The 20,658-nt window shown below is 40.3% G+C and overlaps 2 protein-coding genes across 7 annotated transcripts in view; one reads left to right on the top strand and one right to left on the bottom strand.

Moving 5' to 3' along the window:
* EIF2AK4 (eukaryotic translation initiation factor 2 alpha kinase 4) overlaps nucleotides 1-11,542 on the top strand; it is a 41,877-nt gene extending 30,335 nt beyond the window's left edge. For all 5 annotated transcript variants that reach the window (XM_086892696.1, XM_086892697.1, XM_023928322.2 and 2 more), the window contains exons 32-39: nucleotides 1,214-1,300; nucleotides 2,589-2,701; nucleotides 4,265-4,323; nucleotides 5,416-5,513; nucleotides 7,480-7,548; nucleotides 8,180-8,224; nucleotides 9,341-9,465; nucleotides 10,668-11,542. In XM_086892696.1, the coding sequence (XP_086748822.1) occupies nucleotides 1,214-1,300; nucleotides 2,589-2,701; nucleotides 4,265-4,323; nucleotides 5,416-5,513; nucleotides 7,480-7,548; nucleotides 8,180-8,224; nucleotides 9,341-9,465; nucleotides 10,668-10,722 (651 nt within the window). In that variant the 3' untranslated portion in view covers nucleotides 10,723-11,542. The remainder of the gene's footprint in view (nucleotides 1-1,213; nucleotides 1,301-2,588; nucleotides 2,702-4,264; nucleotides 4,324-5,415; nucleotides 5,514-7,479; nucleotides 7,549-8,179; nucleotides 8,225-9,340; nucleotides 9,466-10,667) is intronic.
* Nucleotides 7,368-15,453, bottom strand: SRP14 (signal recognition particle 14). 2 transcript variants are annotated; one of them, XM_086892708.1, is made up of 5 exons: nucleotides 15,348-15,453; nucleotides 14,848-14,920; nucleotides 14,085-14,197; nucleotides 13,523-13,555; nucleotides 7,368-7,512 (listed from the first exon to the last, which is right to left on the bottom strand). In XM_086892708.1, exons 1-5 carry the CDS (start codon nucleotides 15,369-15,371, stop codon nucleotides 7,453-7,455), a joined length of 303 nt encoding a protein of 100 aa, XP_086748834.1. In that variant the 5' UTR covers nucleotides 15,372-15,453; the 3' UTR covers nucleotides 7,368-7,452. The 2 variants fall into 2 exon arrangements, with proteins under 2 accessions (XP_086748834.1, XP_023784091.1); XM_023928323.2 differs by lacking the exon at nucleotides 7,368-7,512 and adding an exon at nucleotides 12,363-13,181.
* Nucleotides 15,454-20,658: the final 5,205 nt, after the last annotated feature.

Here is a 20,658-nt window from a genome sequence, read left to right as displayed (position 1 = left end):
TTTCTGGTTTTATGGCGATAGACTCGTAATACTGGGCATGTAGGGTGCTATTCAGACAAAATAATGTCAAGAAAGTCTCACTGGACTTGCAGCATTCTTCCAGATTATTTAAAACTGTGAAGAAAGATCCCTCCTATTAATAAATATAATACTTAATGGGGATACATCAAGAATAGAACAGTGGTATCAAGTTTTAAACAATCACATAGCTGAAGACACTCAGGTGCAGAGGGAATATTGTTATTATTCTACTGTTAGAAATAGTTTGGCAAACTGAGCTACTAGATGGGGCCCTGTTTTAGTCCTTGAAGAGAAAGATCTGTAGTAGGAGGGGAAGAGAGTGGCAAGCTGAGTTGTGCCCTTTTCTGTCCAGGTGAAACCAAACAGAGCTGTAGCCAGCACTACACTGGAGTGTAGGGAGCCGCATGGCAACACTGAAATCCCTTTTAGAGGTGGTGGCACTTATGTAAGGATTATGAGTCTGCTTCACCTTCAAGTGTGCCAGTTCATGACTAATGAGAGAGACTCTGCAGTTGCCCCTTCCATGTCATGTGCTGCAGGGTAGGAAGTTTTGAGCTCATTCAGTTCATTGTCTGACTTTCTTGTAATTTTTTGCCATCGCATTTCCAACAGTGTCAATCCCTTGGGACTGAAAAAAATCCATATTATATACTTTTCCTATGATCACTTAGGCTGGAATTTCTTGGTTTGGGGTTGTTTTGATTCATAAGGAATGAAGATTTGGGTAGTCCTTGCCTCTGTCTAATGCTGTCCTGCAACCCAGTGCTGAGTAAGTCAGCATAGCCTTGGTTTTATAGGAACCAAGCTGGAGTCAGCTTTCGTGGCAGACCTCCAACCATGCAGGACTGAAAGCTGCAGGCAGCAGGGTGGTGACTGCACATTTTTGCAGCTACTTAGACTCTGCACTTCTAGGTATAGGTAGTCCTTCTATGTGGGAGCTTGGGCTACAGGACCTAGGCATTCTCTCTAAGTGTAGACTCAGATTTCAATTTTAGCAAGCATTGGGTGGATAAATATATGCACAATGAAGTTTCAGCTACTCAAGTTGTTAAAGCTTTTCTCTCTCTGAAGCTGTGTGACTGTTGTATATCAAGTTACTTTAATTAAAGACAGGAGACTGTGATTAATTAATTGGTCATTTTATAATCTGTCAAATTAGTGTCTCATACCTCTTATTTTGTTCATACTTTAGTCCCAGGAAGAACTGCAGGAATACTGCAGATGCTCAGGGATTACATATGTGGCTCTGGTGTCAGAGAAAGAAGGAAGTCATGTGAAGGTAAGCATGGGACCTTTATGGTGGTGGGTGCTTTATGGTGTTTCAGATTTGTACTATGTTGTTCTACTTTTTTTTAAGGTCATTATTAATATGATATAAATTATACTTAAGTGGAGTTGAGATAAGTACAGTTTTGGTCATTAAGTTGTAGAAATGTTATTCTGAAGAATTAATTTTAGCATTTCTAACATTTTTTTATCCCTGCATAACACTGTTATTCACAGACCTCCTTCCCTCTAGGAAAGTCCAAAAACTAGTGCAAACATTGCTTGACAGTGCCATGGATGGTTTAACATGGAAAAAGGTTTCTCTTGTCTCTTGATTTCTTTAAATCGACAAAATGAATTAGTTGACTTTGCAGTTGGCACCTTTTCATGTTACAAAACAAATACAACTAAAATGTTAATCTAAAAAAATTGGTGTAGTTCCAACAGACAGTCAGAACCACACTCTTCACCTCTGTAAACTCAGATTAGGATGCAAAGACTGGACTGTTTCACAACATGTATGTACTGTGTACTTCTGTACTCTGCAGCCTGTGGTTCTGGTACCTTTGGTTTTTTGAAGTTCAAAGTTTTAAAGTATTCTGGATCACTAGAGAAAACATTATTATTATTTGAATAAAGATTAATTCTTTGACTGAAAAAAGTACTAGGCATTTTACAGCATATGGCAAGGACAGCCAATGTGACTTACTAAAATATTTTTAACTTCTTATTCATTCTGTTACTGTAACAGCAGTAATTGCAAGAATAAGTAAATCTTGATGATGACAATGTGATATTTCGAAGTCCTCCACAGGCCTATTATAGAGTGTTCTTTTAAATATTGCAGCAAAACCAAGAAAGGAGATGTTAATGAGGTGAATGGTGTTGTTACTGATTAAGCTCTTGCCAATAAAGATGGTGCAGATTCCTAAGTTTTGAACGTTTGAGTTAACTCTTGCAAATTGAAAGGCAAGCCTTATTCTAATATAATTGCTTAACTAAAAATATTAAAAATACTGTTTTTACAATTATAAACCATTCTGTTTAGAACTTACTTATCACATATTAAATGCAGGGAGCCAAGCTACGCTTTGGGAATGCAGAATAAATTGGTAGTTGGCTGAAAAAAAATCTAATCAAATATTTAATTGGCAATGATTGATTGGTAATGATAATAGCTTCCTACCTTTGACTCTTTCACCTTTAATGGGTGAAAGTTTGGTTTTGATTAAGTTTGAGAAGTTTATTTGTATGCCATTTTAAGAATCAACAATCTTAAGAACCATTGAACTACATCATAGGTGAAATCCTTTGAGAAAGACAGGCAGACGGAGAAAAGGATTTTAGAATCTGACTTAGTAGATCACCTGATCCAGAAACTGAAAATGAAAATCGGTGATGAAAGATGTAGTAGGTAAGTAGCACAATGTGTCAATAATGTGAATGGTCAAAATCAGAAGTGAATATATGTTTGCATGTGCTCAGTTAAACCTTAATTTTATTTGGTAAAGAAATTGCTAAATTTCTTTTAAGGGGAAAAGAAAGCAAAAGGCTTTGTTATAGAATTGTAGAAATTGTTACAGAATTGTCGGAAAGAAACTGATTATCCTAGCTGCTGCTACGTTCACACATGCATAGTGCTTCACAAATTAAAAGTCCACACATTTATATCAGTTATCTCAGTTATCAGAGCAGCTAGAGTAGTAGTAGTGTTTGGCTGTGTGCAAGTCCCTGTTACTGAGCAGAAATCCATTACATTTGTGTACTGTGTAATCAAAATACTAAAGCAACAAATCCCTTTCGTTCTGAGGCACTATTGGTAGGGTGAAATGAAGGTGTAACTGTTGCACTTCTGTATGCTGTGCTGGCACAAGTGGAAGTAACACCTGGCAAAGACTTGAGGTACACAGGAGAACCCCTTCATCCTGTCTTCACTGAAATTATTATTTATTGTCACCAGTGGAAGTTAGTACAGAAGTGACAGGGGAGACTAGTCATTCCTGTGTGCTCAAGCAGTACAGCTGTTACTTACACATAGGCCCTGTCAGTCTGTCATTATTCATGCATCTAACTATATTTATATGTGTGTACGTATATATGTCTGCATTGGCAGCAGGAATAGACATGCATTAGTCACACAAAGTAGAATTCAGAAACTTAACAGATTTGCCATCCAGTTTTTCTGACTAGGCTTAACAATAAAAGAAATCGTAAGTTTGGAAATGCTGAAATGAAGCAGTAGTTTATACAAGCAGTGTATGTCTCCTGCAACCCACCTCTTGTTTTCCTTCTTCTGGTCTCAGCCAGTCTCCATATTTAACTTTGCAACTAACCTGATCCTCAGGTGCTTACTGATCTACTAGAAGCTGTGAAAGAAAAATACTCTTTCAAAAACTTACCTTATTTCTAAATCCTGAAAACAGAATAGAGAAATCCCTGCATGGTACCACTAAGCAGAGACATGCAATAGCTGATTGTAGTAGCGCTGGCAAATTTCTCTTTGAATGAATTCCTGAATGTGGAAAGTAAAGGTATCCAAACGAATTACTGAAGACTTCTTTGAATATGTGTACTTTTAAGTATAAATACTACTTTTATACTTCAGCATTATGTCACAGAAACCTGTGAGAAACAGATTAAATTAATAATTCAGAGAGAATACTCTCACAGTGTATTTTTGTATTAGGATATAAATCACTCTTGCATGATAGGGAGGACATTTTTTGTATCCATAGAGAGCACTGCTTCTAGACCTGACTTAATGCAATTCTGTATGGTTTCCTCTCAATTCCTCTCAATCAGTAGAATTGATTCATGTTAACAAATGTGTGCTGGGGAGTATCCACAAACTTCTTTATGTATTGGAACTAAGTTTAAGTGTGTATGATAATCTGAAACTACTGTCTTATTACAGGATTTGTTTATAATTGTAAATCTGTTTCCTTAACTGTCTTTGGTTTTGTTTTGTTTTTTTTAGAGAAACCACAGATAATCTTTCAATACCAAATCAAAAAGGATCATTTACTAATATTTCAGGTATTTAATCTCTAATTATAGAACATACAAACTGTTCCTCTTGCTGCTCAAAAATTATTTTGTAGGAAAATATTAACAAAGGTAAAGTAAGAAAATATTTTGTAGCAGAACTCTGATTAGAGGCACTTCCTCTTAATCTCAGATATTGTTCCAAATGATTTAAAACTGAATTTTTCTCCAAACTAAGTGCTCAGACCAATGGACAGAATATTCTTCGTACAAGCATTCATTGGCACAGTAATACAAGAGGCTGGGAAAGCCAAAACTCACAAATTTGTCATAGCTGAGGAGAAATTTAAATGTCATCTTGATGAAAAATAACTTGACCTGTGATAGTTAGCATATTGAGATCTGTTTACATTGACTTACCAAAAAAAAAATCAACAAATAACATTTTTTCCAAATGAAAATGCCTTTACATTTCTAGCTATGGATTTGCATTCCTTATTCTAATACAATTTTGTATATAAAGAATAATATTAAGTGCTTACCGTGTGGCTAAAGTTTGGCATTTTTGATACATGTTTTACTGAGCACTGATCCCATGCGTGGTGGTGGTGATTTTTAGAGAAACACTTCACACATGCACACTTTTATATAATAGGGAGGGAGAGAAGCCATGTTGAACTTGGAGGGGTTTGTGTGTGTGACTACCAGAAGTGGAAATCTGGATTTCAAAACAAGCCATTTCAAATTTTAATTATTATTTGGGGAAGCTGGGACTTATTGTTCTGCTGTGGGACCGAGCACTAAATAGTCACCTCATTCTTGTAATGGCTTTTCTTTGCTTACTATTAGGTGCACTGCATTTTGTTGTAGAATTATGCAAGTCATTTGGAACCTTTTCTTCATTTCAGGCAACAGTGATATACCAGATTTCTTAGTCTTAACAATCAGTCCTTCAAAGTCATAACTGAGTGTTTGAGAATTTATGTGCATGTCTCATTATCCTGTCAGATCTTGGAGGTTTTCAGCAGCTTTTTAATCAGTACTACACTGATTTTCATTTATTAATATTTGTGAATTTTCTGTTTGTTGATACTAGTTGTATAAAGAAATACTATAAACTAAAATGATGTGTTTGCATTTTAGGTGTGTTTGAATCACATGGAACTCTTGCAGTGCCTAACGTTAGTGTTATAGCTCCTGAAAAATTATCTGCCAGTGCCAGGCGTCGTCAAGAAATTCAGGTACACACCCATCAAATAAGTATTCAGAAGTGATCCCTAGAAGTTAAGGAATGGTAGAATTCATACTTTCCATTATCACCTAACTAAAACAAATTCATCCTTTTTGTTCTTTATTCATAAAATAGACCTGGAACAACACAAATGGTTGAAGGCAAAGACCACCCTTTTTAACAGTTTGGATGCTAAGGATTATCTGTGACGTTTGTGGCTCAGCTATCATTGTGCATACATATTAGAAACCCTACTTTTCTAGGAACTGTGGTTCTGGAACTTCCTTTTTCTTCCTCCCTAAATGCTATTAAAGGTTGTCATGGTTTAACCCCAGCCAGCAGCCAAGCCCCACACAGCCACTAGCTCACTCCCTCACCAGTATTACCAGGGAGAGAATCAGAAGGGTAAAAGCCAGAAAACCCTTGGATTGAGAAAAAGACAGGGAAAGCAAAAGCTGTGCAGACCAGCAAAGCAAAACAAGGAATGAATTCAGTGCTTCCCATGGGCAGGCAGGTGTTCAGCCATCCCCAGGAGAGCAGGGCCCCATTGCCTGTAATGGTGAATGGGGAGACAAACACCTTCACTTCAAATGCTCCCCCTTCTTCCTTTTTCCTCTCACTGTATATACTGAGCATGATGTCACATGGTCTGGAATGTCCCTTTGGTCAGCTGGGGTCACCTGTCCTGGCTGTGTCGCCTCCCAGCCTGCCATTCACCCTCAGCTTCCTCACCAGTGTGGGCATAAGAAAACCAACAAGGCCGTGGCTCTATGTATTATCAAACAAGTTACATTCTTTAAAAGAACTAGTCTATGCAGCAGTGGGGGAAGATGTTGGAAAATTCTTTTAACTTCAATACAGTTGTGTTTGATCTCTACATCTGTGGCTAACAGTCTTGTACCAGCTATTGCTTCCTTACTTTATCAGTGATTAACTGCTCAGCAGTAACAAAAACGCCTGTTACCAATCCTGTGCTCATCAAATGTCCAAAACATAGGCCCATACCAGATTTGTGAAGAAAGCTAACTCTACACCAGACAAAACCAGCACAAAGGTGCAAGTTCATCTTACTTTTAATCTGTAGTATGTTTGTAAAAGATACTTTTTGTATTTTATTTCATTATGTTGTCTCAAACTAAAGGCCTAAGAAAAAATTACAGGTTTTTAAAAACAAACAAAAAACCCCTACAATTCTGCCTAAAACATGATACTATAGTAATGTAGAAAACATTCAGTGGTGCTAGAAACAAATGTCAGTTTTCTTGTTTAGCATTACTAGCCTCAACATATTTAGAGTACATGGTAAAACAGAACTGTAATCTTATCCCCTTTTCAGTCCAAACTTGGGTGTGCAACAAAAAAATCTCCCAATTAACAATTCTTAGAGCCCAAATAAAGAAGTGGATGTTACTCTCTGAGCTAAACAAACTTACTGTTTTCAGGTTTTGAATATGTAAAAGCAACATTTCCAAGGTACAAAAGACAACATAATGCAAGGCTGCAACTACATTTGTATAGTGCTAACTTGGCAGGACCACTAGCTTTCTCTGAAAAAAGGTGTTACAAGGCATGACCCCTATTTTGGTTTGGTGTTCGAAAGCCATCCTCCTCCTTTAGCTGGAGGTGATTCACTGCATCCAGTCACAGGTTCTCAGGTTCCTTTAAAAGTTACCTAACACCAGAAACAGAGGGCAGTTTTCAATTGTTACACAAGCATCCACATGGTTCTGTCTGCTTTAGCACTGTGCCAGTATTACCATTGCTGTGTCTCAGCCCCAGTCTCCTTCATCTCTGCTCATCATGGATTATTGTGAAATTTTTACTGAAAATTACATTAAACATTTGTTTAAATCTGATGTAGTTCTATGTCTTGTTAGAAGCAGCCTCTTTTGTTCTCATTTATGCAATATTAAATTAGTGCTTCTAAACTGTGTCACACAAGCAGTATTTTACTTTTGCCCATCTTTTGTTCCCAGGTACAAACAAGACTTCAGACATTCATTTCTAGCCTGCAACAGAAAACAAGTGAGATTGAGATTTTAGCAGTAAGTATTTGGCAGAAGCCTGAATTAATTCCAAATTCTTAATTGCAGTGGATGATGTCATTCCTGTCTGGAACAAACTGCCAATTGCCTCACTTTAGTGATAATTTAATGAATCAAACTTTATTGAATTTAAATAAAGGGTTAAATAAGACCCCTGGTCTGTTTCTCTGATACTTGAAAAGTATCTCAAATTGTGTGTGTGGGATAGTTGCATGGAATAAAATTTAACAAGCATTTAGTTGTAAGCTCTTAAGCTGTAATTACACCAGCTACTGTGGTAGATGTAACAACTTGCTTCTGGCTACATTTAGACTTTCATTTAAGCCAACACAACTCTTGTTTGTATATAGCTTTTAGACTTCATTGACCATGTCACAAAGAACTTTAAAATGGTGTATCCTTCTCAGGAAACATAACTGCCTATTTGCCTGCACCTATGTGCCACTTCCCATAGTGGAATCTGTCATGAATAGTTAAAAAGGTTTCAATAATTTTAAGCTAAGTTCCCAGTTTCAGCAGCATGAGTGCTTCTCTGAAAATCAAAAAGTCTGGCTCCCTTCAGCATAGCTCATCTCGAGTTGGCAAACTGGTAACAAAACTGCTAAGTATTGATTTCTTGATATTCTTACAGGTTGATCTGCCAAAAGCAACTGTGATACACTTCTTATCATTAGAGGTAAGCAATTAAGTATTGTTGTTAGAACTCTAGCTAAACACAATAGATGATAAATTCTGTTCCAAATTAAGTGAAATGTAAAATACACCCATTCTAGATTTCTCTTTCAAGTTTGAATTAGGCTTAAAACTTAAAAGGATTTACCCAGGGAGCTTGACTGAGAAAAATCTTTTTGTCAAATGTCCAAGTTACACAAGACAGGACTAGGAAGTCCTAATCCAAAGCTCTGAGTTTTTTCCCCAATAATAGTTATCTAAAATTAAATCAACTCCTCTTTTTCAGAAACCAATAAGCATTAATAGCAGTTTTAACAAAGATGTTCCTTGAAGCTGTTAATGAAGGAGAACCCAAAATACAGAGGCAATTGTTTCAAGTACAGTAGCTGAAGCATCCCTTAGTGAAGCAAAGATATAAAGGGGATGTATATTATATCGACACCTTTAACAACTCAGAAACTGGTCAATGATGCAAGAAAGATGAAAACACCAAAGACAAAGCTTTCATCTTTTCTCCAATGGCAGTGCTAACTTGAGAGAGATGGATGGAGGGGATGGATGCCTCTCCACCCCCTAAAAAAAACCCAAAGTCAAGAACGGCATCCTACTGGAAGTCCATTTAGTATTTTCATACCTTTTGTCTGCTGCTCTGAAGCAGTAAGTGCTTGTCTGGTAATCAAAACCCAGTGAAATGTTTCAAAACATTTTCAAAATACTTTGTTCATACAATCTATATAAATCATGGAATTAGTTTATCACCTTTTAATTAAAAAAAAATAGAAAATGCATATGCACATGATCAGCTGGCATCATTCACTTTTGGTCACCAGTACGTCAGTTACTGTGTTCTTTCCAGCACTGCCAAGCTGATACCACCATTTTATTGCTTTTTAGCACTGAAATATGTTAAGAAACTGATCACTAAATTAACATTTTTTCTTAAAAAAAAAATAAATCAAGTTACCATGTGTTGTTGACATTCATCACGTTTGAAAGCTGTTCAATTAAAGAGCATTGACATTGCACAGTATTCAGAAGGCTGCATACTACTGGGAGAAGTATTTCCTTCACAAAAGAATATAAGACTGGCATAGTTCCCTATCAATTTTTTTTCCCATAGCTTGATGGAGATAGACAAGCCTTTGATGCTACTGTGAGACAACTGATGTCACGATGGCCCAAGCAGAGATCTTCCTATTTACAAGCAATTTGTGATGAAATTTACAGTCTCAAAATGGAAAAGAGGTAAATTTGTTAAGCTCTTATGGGTATATAAACTACCTCAATTTTTTCTATATTCAAACTAAAAGATAAGCTGCTCCTAACTTGTCTTCTGCTTTCCCCTCTCTCTGAGGCAAAAAGAAATACTCAAAAAATGTGTATAGCTCCTTCAAAACTAGAGGACTGGTCACCAACCCTCACTTACTGATAAAATGTTAAATACTTCATCTTTGTAAGTCTTTTCAAGAAGCTGTAGAATGTATTGCCACTTTTATCTCATGTGCTGCTGTGTTAATAAAAATAAATAGCAGACAGCTATGTACAGTCAGGTGTCCTGCTATACATAGTACACATACTTCTATATATGTAAATATACATGTATATATAATATATAATATGCTACATAAAAGCTCTCTTTTTTGATGAGAGGCATGCAGCTTGTCTTTCAGGATTCATGAGCACATTTAATTCCTCCTGCTTTGAAATAATGCAATGGCAGTCAGGCACAGGTGGGAGAGTGCCCAGTTTCGTGCAAGTGTGATGGATGCTCCCCCAGCATATACAGTAAAGCCCATTTTTGTTTTGTAAGCACAAAAACATTTATATTCGACTCATAATCTCCCATAGACTCCAGCTGGATTCTGGTAAGGCTGATACAGATAATCTGGACGCATCCAGTATGACCAGTTTTAAACCGAACCACTTGAGGCCTGGGTCTTTATGCCTAATTATGGGTTTAATTTAATTTTTTTTTGTTCCACTTGAAGTTACTTAACCTTTAAATAAGACTAAAACTTTGGTTCCTTTTTCTTAGATGCACTAAAATTGCTCCAGGTTTGCTGTTTACTAAGGCAGCTACATATCAAGTGGAGCATTTTTTTTTTTTCTTTATGGGGCTTGCAAGGCTGTGAGCAACAGAACCCAAATAATATTCCATACAATACTGGGTATTAATGTAATACAGTCCCTGACTATCTTCCTACCCCATTTGGGGCTTGAGCACTACCTAGCCATAAGCCTTCAGATCACTGAAGTGAAAACTGAACAGGCAAGATCAATGGAAAGAGGATGAGGGGAAAATTGCAATCACAGCCAAACAAACTAAAACTTACTGATTTTCTACTAAATCTTTGCTGCTATCTTATTGTGAGGATTTGTCACAGGAATTGCAGCATTCAAACCTGCAGTTTCAAAATTTTAAAACTGTTTTTGCTTTCCCTCTGCAGGGTTCCTGCACTTATCCTGTACAGTTACCGAGATGAATACAAAGTTTTGTTTTAGTACTTAAAGCATCTTTCATGGGATCCTTCTACAAATGGACAACAGTGTTTTGTCAGAAGGAATTTCAAAAAGCTGTAATACAAGACAGGCAACTAGTGCCTTTTTCTGTGTCCAAATTGCATTTCACGTATAATACTGTCCTGATTCTGGCCAGGAGAGGGTTAAGATTTGCTGTAGCTAGGAGGCATGGCCAGGACCCAGAGGTTCATTTGCACCACCTCAAGCCATTGCTGGGGGCCTTCCAGGCGGGCACAGTGTGGCAGAGGGAGCAGTTGGGGTGTGTTGTTTCTGTGGACTCGTTCACCTGTCCTGAACCTTCTGCCACTGGTGTTGTTGCTGTTACTGGTTTATCTCACTGCTGTTTCCAGTAAATTTATACCTCAACCTGTGCTCTTTACCTTCTGTGTCTCCCTCCCAGTTCTCCTCCCCAGCCACCAGTAGGGGAGGGGGTAGTGAGTGGCACATGGATTCAAATGGAGCACTAAACTAGAGAATGACATTCCTAAACCATGACAAATACAAAACTAAATGCTTTCAAAATGTGGAAGTAATTGTTTTATAGGCAATTAAGGAGCAAGTCTGACTATAGCCACAGCTAGGCATTACCATGTAATTCTTGCCCCTTATGCTACATCAATCAGCTGTACAGATGTAAAACCTTTTTTTATATAGTTTCAAAATGCCTTTTATGCAACAGTAGTACTGCAACAAGCAATGTCAGTTCTAGAATTATGAAATAATTAATTACCTTTAACAAATAATTTTAAATGTTTTTGAGTTTTTATGTAATAAAAACTGCTGAGCCTTATTGAAATACTCATTATGAGCCTTTTGTGTTTCATTTTTGGTTGGGATTTTTAACCTACTGTTTTAATTTATGTATAAAATATGGTAGACTTCAGGCTGAGAGCTGTTACAAGCCTGTGCTTGTCCTGTCTGTACTTTTGCATTGAAATCAAGCAGCAGCTTCTGTGAGATCAACACCTGCTAAAAGAAAAACACTTGTTTCAGACCTGCAGAATCTAAACCAAAGACTTTGAAGAGAAACATAAGCTGCATGTGCTTGGGGCATAACCAGAGTTTTGAACTAACTTTCTTTACCCGAGTTGTCAGATGAAGTTTGAGGTTAAAGTCATAGTAATGATGGAAGTATTATAATTACCTTCTTGAAGCTGAACCGTAACACAACCCCATCAGGAAAAATGATGCTGAGAAACTGATTTACAGCAGCCATAGTTAACTGTGTATTTCACATCAAAACACTGGCTGAATATGCAGAAATGTTAAGGATTTTTGGAAACACATTGGTGTTCACCCTCCCTCCCCACTTGGTACCTTTTGTTTAAATAACTTAAACCTTTTTATTTCTCTAACTCAAACGATTGCTATTTGTAGGGGTTTTTTAAATTACATTAATAAATACCTACTTACTTTTTCTACCCTTTCTTGTAGCAAAGAAGGCAAAGTTAAAATGTGTATAGGTAATTTGCAAGACAAACCAAAAAACTTCTGAGAAATGTGAAGGTACTAACAGCAATGTCCAAAGCAGCAGCAGCAGCAGCCGCCAATCCTAAAGGCATAGATAACTGTGCCATTCCTAGCAATTCACCAAGACAAGTCACATCAGTCATTACACCAAATCAATTTTTCATTATGTTTAATAGGAGCAATTACATGTTTACTTTTTACATCTGCTCATATGAAGGAAGGAAAATTCAGATCCCTGAATATCCTGAAGGATGATGTTTTTAAAAAAAAGTTTAGGTGACATGAGGATTTTTAAGCCACGTCTGAAGGGAACGTGATGCAGAGTCCCACCCTGAACCCAGGTCAGGACAGCTGGATCAGCATGGAGTGAAGGCTCTGCAGGAGCTCCAGCACTTTGCTGGCTGCCGTGGGGATATCTGCACTGTGTCATGGAGACATAGCCCTCAGATTAAGAAAGAAACAGGAAAGCAGCTGTTCCTGATAATATGGTGGCACCTGCTTTCCATAGAACTACTGAGGCTCATCTATAAACCTGGGCATCTGTCATTGAGGCTGCTGCACCAGTCTTGTTTTGCTTCTGGCACGGTGCATTTCTCTTACCCTGTGCTACCCCCCAGACAGGTTTTACACTGCAGAGTAAAACCCAGCAGTGTAAGTACAAACCAGCTGAGTGTAAAGCTATTTCAGTATAATGCTGTACATACTCCTGCCATACAACAACCCAAAGAAAGCACCTCTGCTCTCAGTTTAAACAAAAGTACTGATCACATCCCAGTATCCTGCTGGAAGGAAAGCCAAAGACAAGTGGTAACTCAAAAAGAAATGGACTTTGCTTTGAGCAAGGGTCAAGTCTATTATAGTGCTGGTGACACACCATCCCATCACTGTGTTGCTTTACTCTTCTTGGCCTTGCTTTTCTTGTCTTTCTTCTTCAAGCCATCCATGTTAGCTCTTAGCAAATTTGAATATGCCTGAAAGAACAATTAGAACCATTTAAAAGAACTCCTAATACTAAAATGACAATACACAAGAGGTAACATTTTATGTATTACTAATGGCCAGTCATCTGCCTTTTTCCAGAGAACCATGCTCTTACACCCTGCACCAGGAAAATACTGTTTCTAAACCAATGTACAAGGTTAGGCAAAATAAAACAGGATTTTTTAAAAAACAGATTAAGATAAATGGGTAGTCTAAGTTAGTTTCTGTGGCAGTTCAGCACAGAATCAACCTGTTCACAGGTGTCCAGTGCATCCAACAGACCACATGTACTGCCTATGGAAAAGGAGGATAAAAGCCATACAAAACTTACCATCTGGAATTTATTTACTTCCTTTGAGCTCACCTACAAAAGTAATACTGGAGGTTAACCATGAAAACTCTGGTTTCTATTAAAACCAAGTATCAGAACATTTACCCATCAGTTAGCATCTGGTCTTTTTAGCAGGAGTTGGATCAACTTACCGCATTCAGTGGTCAATGTGCTGTACTGGTACATCACAGGACTTCACTGATTTAGAAAACTGAAAACATTCCTTGATTAACAAAACCCTCTACAGGCCATTCATCCTTAAGTCAATGTTTTCAAATGGGAAGAATGTGAAAAAGCATTCAAAGTTTGATTCACTTGTGGGGCCATAAATTGCTGCAGCTCAAATCAGCAGCTCTTTCTCCAAGTAACATTTTTCCTTGTGTCATATCACAGAGCAGAGATAAAGTCAGCTGAAGCCTTTTCCAATCCGCCATTCAAAGTAAATACACACCAGGTTTTCAACTTTCAGTTAACATTTTCTCAAGTTTCACTTAAAATATGGAGCATTAAATCAAAAACACACAGAGGCACTAATCTTTCTAACCTAAAATTTGTCACTTACCACTGTGCTAATTTTCTTCTTTCCATCAGTTGCTCTTAGGAGACACTTATTGTCTGCTGGTTCAAAACTTTCTACATGGCCTTTGCGTGGAACTGGCTTTGTTCGGCCATCATCTGTATTGAAAAAGAATTTTTATTCTTATTTCATTAAAATCTACAGATGCCTTCTGATGTGAGATGTTAAGAACTGCTCATGAGCAGATCTGTAAAGCACCGGGAATTTCAGGCCAGCTGAACTAACACTGCTGCCAAATTGCTCTTACTCCAGAACCCCAGAAGGATCTGTTCTGTAAACTGCATCTGCCAGAAGAAATAGAAGTAAATCCTCCCTCAAGGTGCTGTATGCCCCACCTGCTGATGCTTTAAATGCTCGTCAGCCTGCTGCCTCCTGCCTCGATATATTGCTTCTCTAGTAGTGCCAGCTAGCCAGGAACCAGAGAACGTGAACACGCAAAAACAACATCAAAACATTCCTTTTACAGAAAACTAATGATTTTCACTTACTGTTTGACAATCAGAAAGTCCCAGTATTTCCTGCAGTTCGAAATACAGTTTTACTCAAAGGTTATTAATACTAATAGTACTAGTAAATACACTAATAAACGTAGGGCTAATACATCAGTGCTCCAGCTGACGGGTTTGTCCCTATGGCCGCTCTTGTCTCCAGATACCCTAGATTACAACTGTATTGCTTAAAATACCTGATGACAGCAGTCAGATTTATAGGAACACCTCTTTAATCCAGTAACAGACTCCAAACTTACATTTCTTCAGCGTTATGAAAACGCTCCCGGAAGTCCTGCACTTTTGGAAGAGCCTGGTGAGCTCCGTCAAGAACTGCAAGAGAAAGAGACGCGCCCGTGGCTGGGGGCCCCCACACGAGCTCCGAGCTCTTCTCCCCGCGCCGCGCCGGCCCGGGCTCTCTGCCCCCCGCGGGAGGCAGCACCGAGGGAAGACCAACTCTCGGCTTTCCCCACGCTCAAGCTGCAGGACACGAAGTCCCAGCCGGGGGCGGCCCGGCCCGCGGTTCTGTCTCCGAACACGAGCTCTTGAGTCCCCGCACATCCCGAGGCCGCGGCGCTTTTGCCTCGCTGAGACAGTCCCCGGGGACCGGACCGCTCCCCTCCCCCCCAGTGGCTCCTCCACCGCCGGAGCCAGCGTCGCCGCAGGGCTTTGCGGGCCCTCCCTCTGTCTTTCTTTCCCTCGCTCTCTCCGCGGCGGCACACGGGGCAGGGCCCATTCCCGGCGGGCCGCGGCCCCGTACCTGCTCGCTCTCCAGCAGCACCATCCTGCTCCGCTCCGGAAGGGCCGGCGGCGCATGCGCAGCGCGGGGAGAGCCACGTCAGCGGCGCGGGGTGGGAGGGCCCGGGATGGCCCCGCTCCCGCCCCCGCTGCCGGGCCGAGCGCGATTCCAGCCGCCCCGCCGGCTCCCGGAGCCCGGAGACCGCGTTCTCTGGCCCACGAGGCGCGGTGTCAGTGCCCGGGCACCGGGAGCCGCTCGCAGGCCGCTCCTGGGAGCGGGCCGTCGCCCCCCGTGAGGCGGGACTGGTGCAAAGGGCCCCGCTGAGCGCGGCTGGCGGTGAAGGGAGGGATGTGAGACTAAACGAACCAGACTCCTGGATCTGTGCAAAAACAGCAGAGGGGAAACCTGCGCTTGGCAGGGCCGAGAGGGCACTCCACAGCCCTGGCACCTGAAGCTCCTGAGGGGTGGATTCTGTAGTGGGAGTTTTCCGTCAGGCCCGTGACAGTCGGTGCAGGAGTGCCCAGCAGTGTCTCGTGGCCTAGCGCCTTTTCGTGTTTATCACTAGGAAAATAGATCTGTTTTTTTCCTCCACGGCCCTAACAAAAGTGGAAGATAATGCCTTACAGATTAAAAGGAAAAACAGTTCTCAGACTGATAGGTGCTTGAGTCCCTGAGGAATTAGTACTGTTCATTTATGAGCTCTGGCCTACGTTCTAGACAGAACCGAAACACCTTGCATTATCGTTCTCATGGTGCGGGGGTTGTGTCGTTCATGAAACAACGCGTGATTATCAGAAAGCCTAGTCACTCCTAAAGTCCTTTTATTTAAGAGTCCAGTTACTCGCGCTCCTTTTGCAGGTTCGGCGGGAGGCAGTAGAGGGTGCTGTGATTGCACACACAGAAATGAAACTGCCTAAAGAACAAGGAAATAAATACCCAAGAAGCAGGTCATTGCAACACGGCCATGGTTTATGAAAATCTACCAGTTTATTAAGGTAACTCCATTACGTTAGAGTCAGGGGAAGTGTAGAGAGCCACCACTACTTTCCCACATCGTGGGACTGTAAGCATCCTCCTGATGCTTTTGCACTTATTATTATTTGCAGTTGAGGAGGAATGTCTTAAGTAAATTAAATTCCATTGTTTCTCATGGCATTAAAAATCTCATTAAAAAGGAGTAATATGTTATTGAAACCTCCTGAAAACAGGCGTTCTCAGGGGACTCCATCAGTGCTGTGGTTGGAAGTACGGATAGGCCAAAGCCCTGTAGAAGTGTAGGAAGCGATGGTCCCTGCCCCTGCCAGCCTGCAGTCAGTGGGCACAGCAAGCGAAGATGGGTGGATGCATGGAGTCATTGCTGACACATACTTCCTCTAACAACCCTGGCTGGTTGCTGGAGAAGTAACACACTCCTGACTACAAGAGGTTGTTTTGTCAGAAATCAGAGTAGGGTTGTGTTTTCAAGAGAGCCCTGAACATGGACAATGTATGAGTGTTGCAGGTTTTTATAGGCAACTTGTGAAAGAGCAGAAATGGAAAAACTAAAACAATTGCAACATACTCCCCCTTGGAAACTACCATGGTCACAGGCACTGGAAGGCAGAAGTACATTTCCACTCATGCTTGCCAAAAGAGAAGATGGGTGGTCTCGTAGCTGAAACAAAGGGACTGCAACCCTCACCTGAATTCTGACTGTTGACTTCACCAGAGAGGTCTTGAGTTGCCATAAACTGCTCTCCTAACTTCTCTGTGCCATAGCTCTTCTTTATAAAGGTGGAGAAGCATTATATGTAGTCATTCTCTTAAACCTCTGACACAACAAAAAGCATCAATGCCTGTGGGACGACACCACAGGGATTTTTTCCCTTAGTCTCCCTGCTCTGTTCGGTTGCTGAGGGTTGCTGCAGCCGTAGTTGTGCCCATCTCGATGCAGCTGAAGTGTCAGTAGCAGTGTAGGTGCCACAGCAGAGACTCTCTACAAAGATACAGGGCATCCACCTCTCCAGGCAGATTCTTTGCAGGAATCTGTGACACTAAAGCTCTGGTTCTGCTGCGTGCTGGAAGAAGGGACAAAGAGGAAACTGCTGTGAAGAGCTCCAGAGAGTTGCATGAAGGTTACGTTTTTCAAATCTGTTGTTTTATCAGCAATTTTTTTGAAAATATATTTGTCTCACTGCTAATAAAAGAAGTGGCTCAACTGAACTGCTCAATTTCTTTCCACAAGAAAGAAGGAGGATTTTTTTTTTCTTTTGCATGTGTGTTAGGTTATCTTCCTGATCTTGAAATTGTTTTTCAAGCCAGAATGTCACAATTTAATTGGGGGAGAAGCCTTAATCACAACTTGCAAACAAGGTGAAAATGGAACATTTTTAACGATCCCTTTCCAAAAAATAGATGGAGCAGGGGAATGCTGACATTGCTTTACTTTTGCCAAAGGCTGCCAACACTCTGAGGGAATAAGCTATTCAGCTGGCTAAAAAGTGCTGAACAAACACTGAAGGAGCTAAAGGGATACTCCCAATCATGATATACTCGCTTTTCACTCTATCTCCTGCCCCAGCCTGATGTCTTTCCCCTCACCCCATGCCCTCACAAAAAAAAAAAAAGAAAAAAAGAAAAAAAAAGAAAAAGAAAAATATAGAAAAAACAGACGAAAGAAAACAAAATAAAAGAAAAAATAAGAAAAGGCAGGTTGGATTAAAACAGTAGCAAGAGGAATTGGTGGATTCTGAGAGTTGGCAGGGGTATTAGTATTTTGTAACCTGATCTGTCATGTGACCAGGGCCAGGCAATAAAAATAAGTCTCCTACCAGCCCTCCTGTTTGCTCAACTTTATTATATGGTGTCAGTGGAGAACTACTTTTTTTTCTTTCTTTCTTTTTTTGGCAAAAATTTAGTAAATGAAGCCACCTGAATCATTAAATCCTGAAGGAAATCTGGCAGAGGACTGGAGGAGGTTGTTGCTGTGCTTCCAAGTTTTCCTGGAAGCAAGCATGTACTGAAGAGAAAAGGAGAAGGTGAAATCTCTCCTAAATGTGGTGGGAGGGGCAGGAAGCAGAAAAACAAAACTATTAGAAGTAAATTAAATTCTTGATCAGCCTTAGTAGAGGTTGGCAAAGATTTATTTGAATTAGCCAGCAAATATTACTACTCGTTATGGACTAGCACACACACATATTCAGCTGCTGCACACCACAGTGAGCAGAAATGTAATAACATACTGTAAATTACAGTTTGCTCACCACAGTGCTCGAGATGAGTTAATAACAGATAATGGCCCACAATTCACAAGTGGATCATTCTGGTAACTCTCTTTGATCTGTAAGTTCAAGAATACCACGTCAAAGTATAACTATGCACAGGAAAAAGTCAGAGTTAGAGCAAAAGCCCAGTAACTGCCTCCCCCCCTTTACAAGTCTATCATTAGCACTGTGAAAACAGAGATGCACACCTCACTGCCTTACTGGCCTCACCAGATCTGAGATTAATAGGCAAAGGAAAAGCCTTCTAGAGCCAACATTTAACAGAGGCTGGTTGGGCAGAAAGACTATTAACCCTGGAATAGCTACCAAAACATCCCTAAGCCCTGTGCCAGGGGAGTAAAGAAGAAAAGTTTTAACAAGAGGAAGAAACAGTTACTCTTTTTGTCTGGTATTAGGTGGATTTCCAACAAAGCAATCAGTTGGTTGCATTTGCACCGGTGAATGTCAGTCCTGAGATTGGGTCTTAACCTGCTTTATAAGAGAAAAGAAATAAAAGCCATGCAAGGGGACAGTGATCAGAGACCTGTTGATCAATATAGATACAGAGGCACAGTCAGTGTTATTCACCTCATCAGCTGATAACCCTGAAAAAGAGAAAGATTCTGAATACCTTAGAGATTCCAACAGAGAACTAAACAATGCATTTTAGAAAGATCTTTCTGAGACCACGTTATGCCACCAGAAAGCTGCTGAGTGAGAAGCTTTTCCTGGCAAGAAGGCCAACTTTCAAAGAGAAGATCTCCTCAAGAAAGAGGTTCCTTATGTCTTAGGAACCAATTCATTTACCCTAAGCTCTTCCCTAAGCATTTCTGTTCATTTTAGTGAATCCCTCCTTTAATTTAATATTAGGTCATATTTACCCATAATGAGTTTCAAGATAGGTTAAGTGCAACCTTGAGTTCAACAGACTTACTTTCATTGTGTAATAGCAATGTTAACAGTGATTTATATTTTGTGAGGGAGACCAGGAAATAGATATGGATACCTTTCTTAAAACTCTAATGCATCACATTACTATTGTAGTGCAAATTGAAGCCTATCTGAGTTAGACACAAAAAGACCTTGTTGGAAAAGACCTGGAAAATCCAGATTTTAGAAAGTTTCCCTGTCAAGGAAGATAAAGGATGTATATTTACCATATTATCAAGTGTCTCACACATGCTTGAAGTGGTTTTGTGACAAGCCCTCATCTGACAAAAAATGTGGGGGAAAAGGCTGGAAGAAAAGTGCAGATGCAGAGTTGTTCGTCTGTACAAGTGATGGTGTCATCTGTGATCTCTAAGGAGACCCTGCAATGGCATGTATGTCCTGAATCCATGAATAATGCTGAAGCACTCAACACACTTCTGGGAACAATGAAATTAAAGAGCCAATTGATTTAACTCCCAAAGTGTGAAGAAGGGCCTAGGGACAAGAATCAATGTGTCATCATATGTATTTAGTTTGAAGGACAGAGCAAGCAAAAGACCATCTCACATACCCCCAAATCCAATGCAAAACACTGGAGGAAAGTGGTCAGATAAAAAAGGAGAGATGCAATATTAACATCCATGTTCATCAAAACACGTGTTTGGGTTGGTCCTGGTAACTTTCAGCTGCGAGCAGAGCAGAGTGTAAGAACAGCCTGTTCTGAAGGAGTGCACCTGCGAGGTGACACAGCTGAGCTGTCCTGCCGGTCCCCTCCTCCTCTCGGTCCTTGGCCTGTGGCTGCTGCCACCACTGCTGGGAAGTGACACTGCACTGCACACAGGCATCAGCTAGAGACCGTGTGGCCGTGAGTGCGGCACCGCCGCTGTGTGATGGAAGCGCTCAGCATGGCTTCAGTGAGTCTTTGTAAGCCATCTGTGAACTCCACGAGTGCAGGAGCAATCCTGTACAATATGATGCACCTTCTGGGTGCTCTAGAAACCAAACTTCACATCTCCTTTCTCCAGTGGGAAGAGTATATCTAGTCATCAGTTCATTTAGTATGGCAGGTTTTTAAGTAGACACAAAATGTCTGGTTAAGAGTTGTGCAAAGCATCAGGGAGGTAATTAAGTTGGAGCTCAAGAGTAATGAGGTGACAGAG

The sequence above is a fragment of the Cyanistes caeruleus genome, chromosome 6, assembly GCF_971803275.1.
Source record: "Cyanistes caeruleus chromosome 6, bCyaCae1.hap1.1, whole genome shotgun sequence".
NCBI classification, from domain to species: domain Eukaryota; kingdom Metazoa; phylum Chordata; class Aves; order Passeriformes; family Paridae; genus Cyanistes; species Cyanistes caeruleus.
The sequence above is the reverse complement of the archived record's forward strand: the minus strand, read 5'-3'. Positions and strand labels throughout refer to the sequence as shown.

Excerpts from the sequence above, each read along its gene's own strand:
- SRP14 (XM_023928323.2), bottom strand. The coding sequence starts at position 15,371 with ATGGTGCTGCTGGAGAGCGAGCAG. Across the intron at positions 14,921-15,347 it reads TGCTGCTGGAGAGCGAGCAG|TTCTTGACGGAGCTCACCAG; the intron begins GTACGGGGCCGC and ends TTTCTCTTGCAG. Across the intron at positions 13,182-13,522 it reads AAGTAAATAAATTCCAGATG|GCATATTCAAATTTGCTAAG; the intron begins GTAAGTTTTGTA and ends TTGTTCTTTCAG.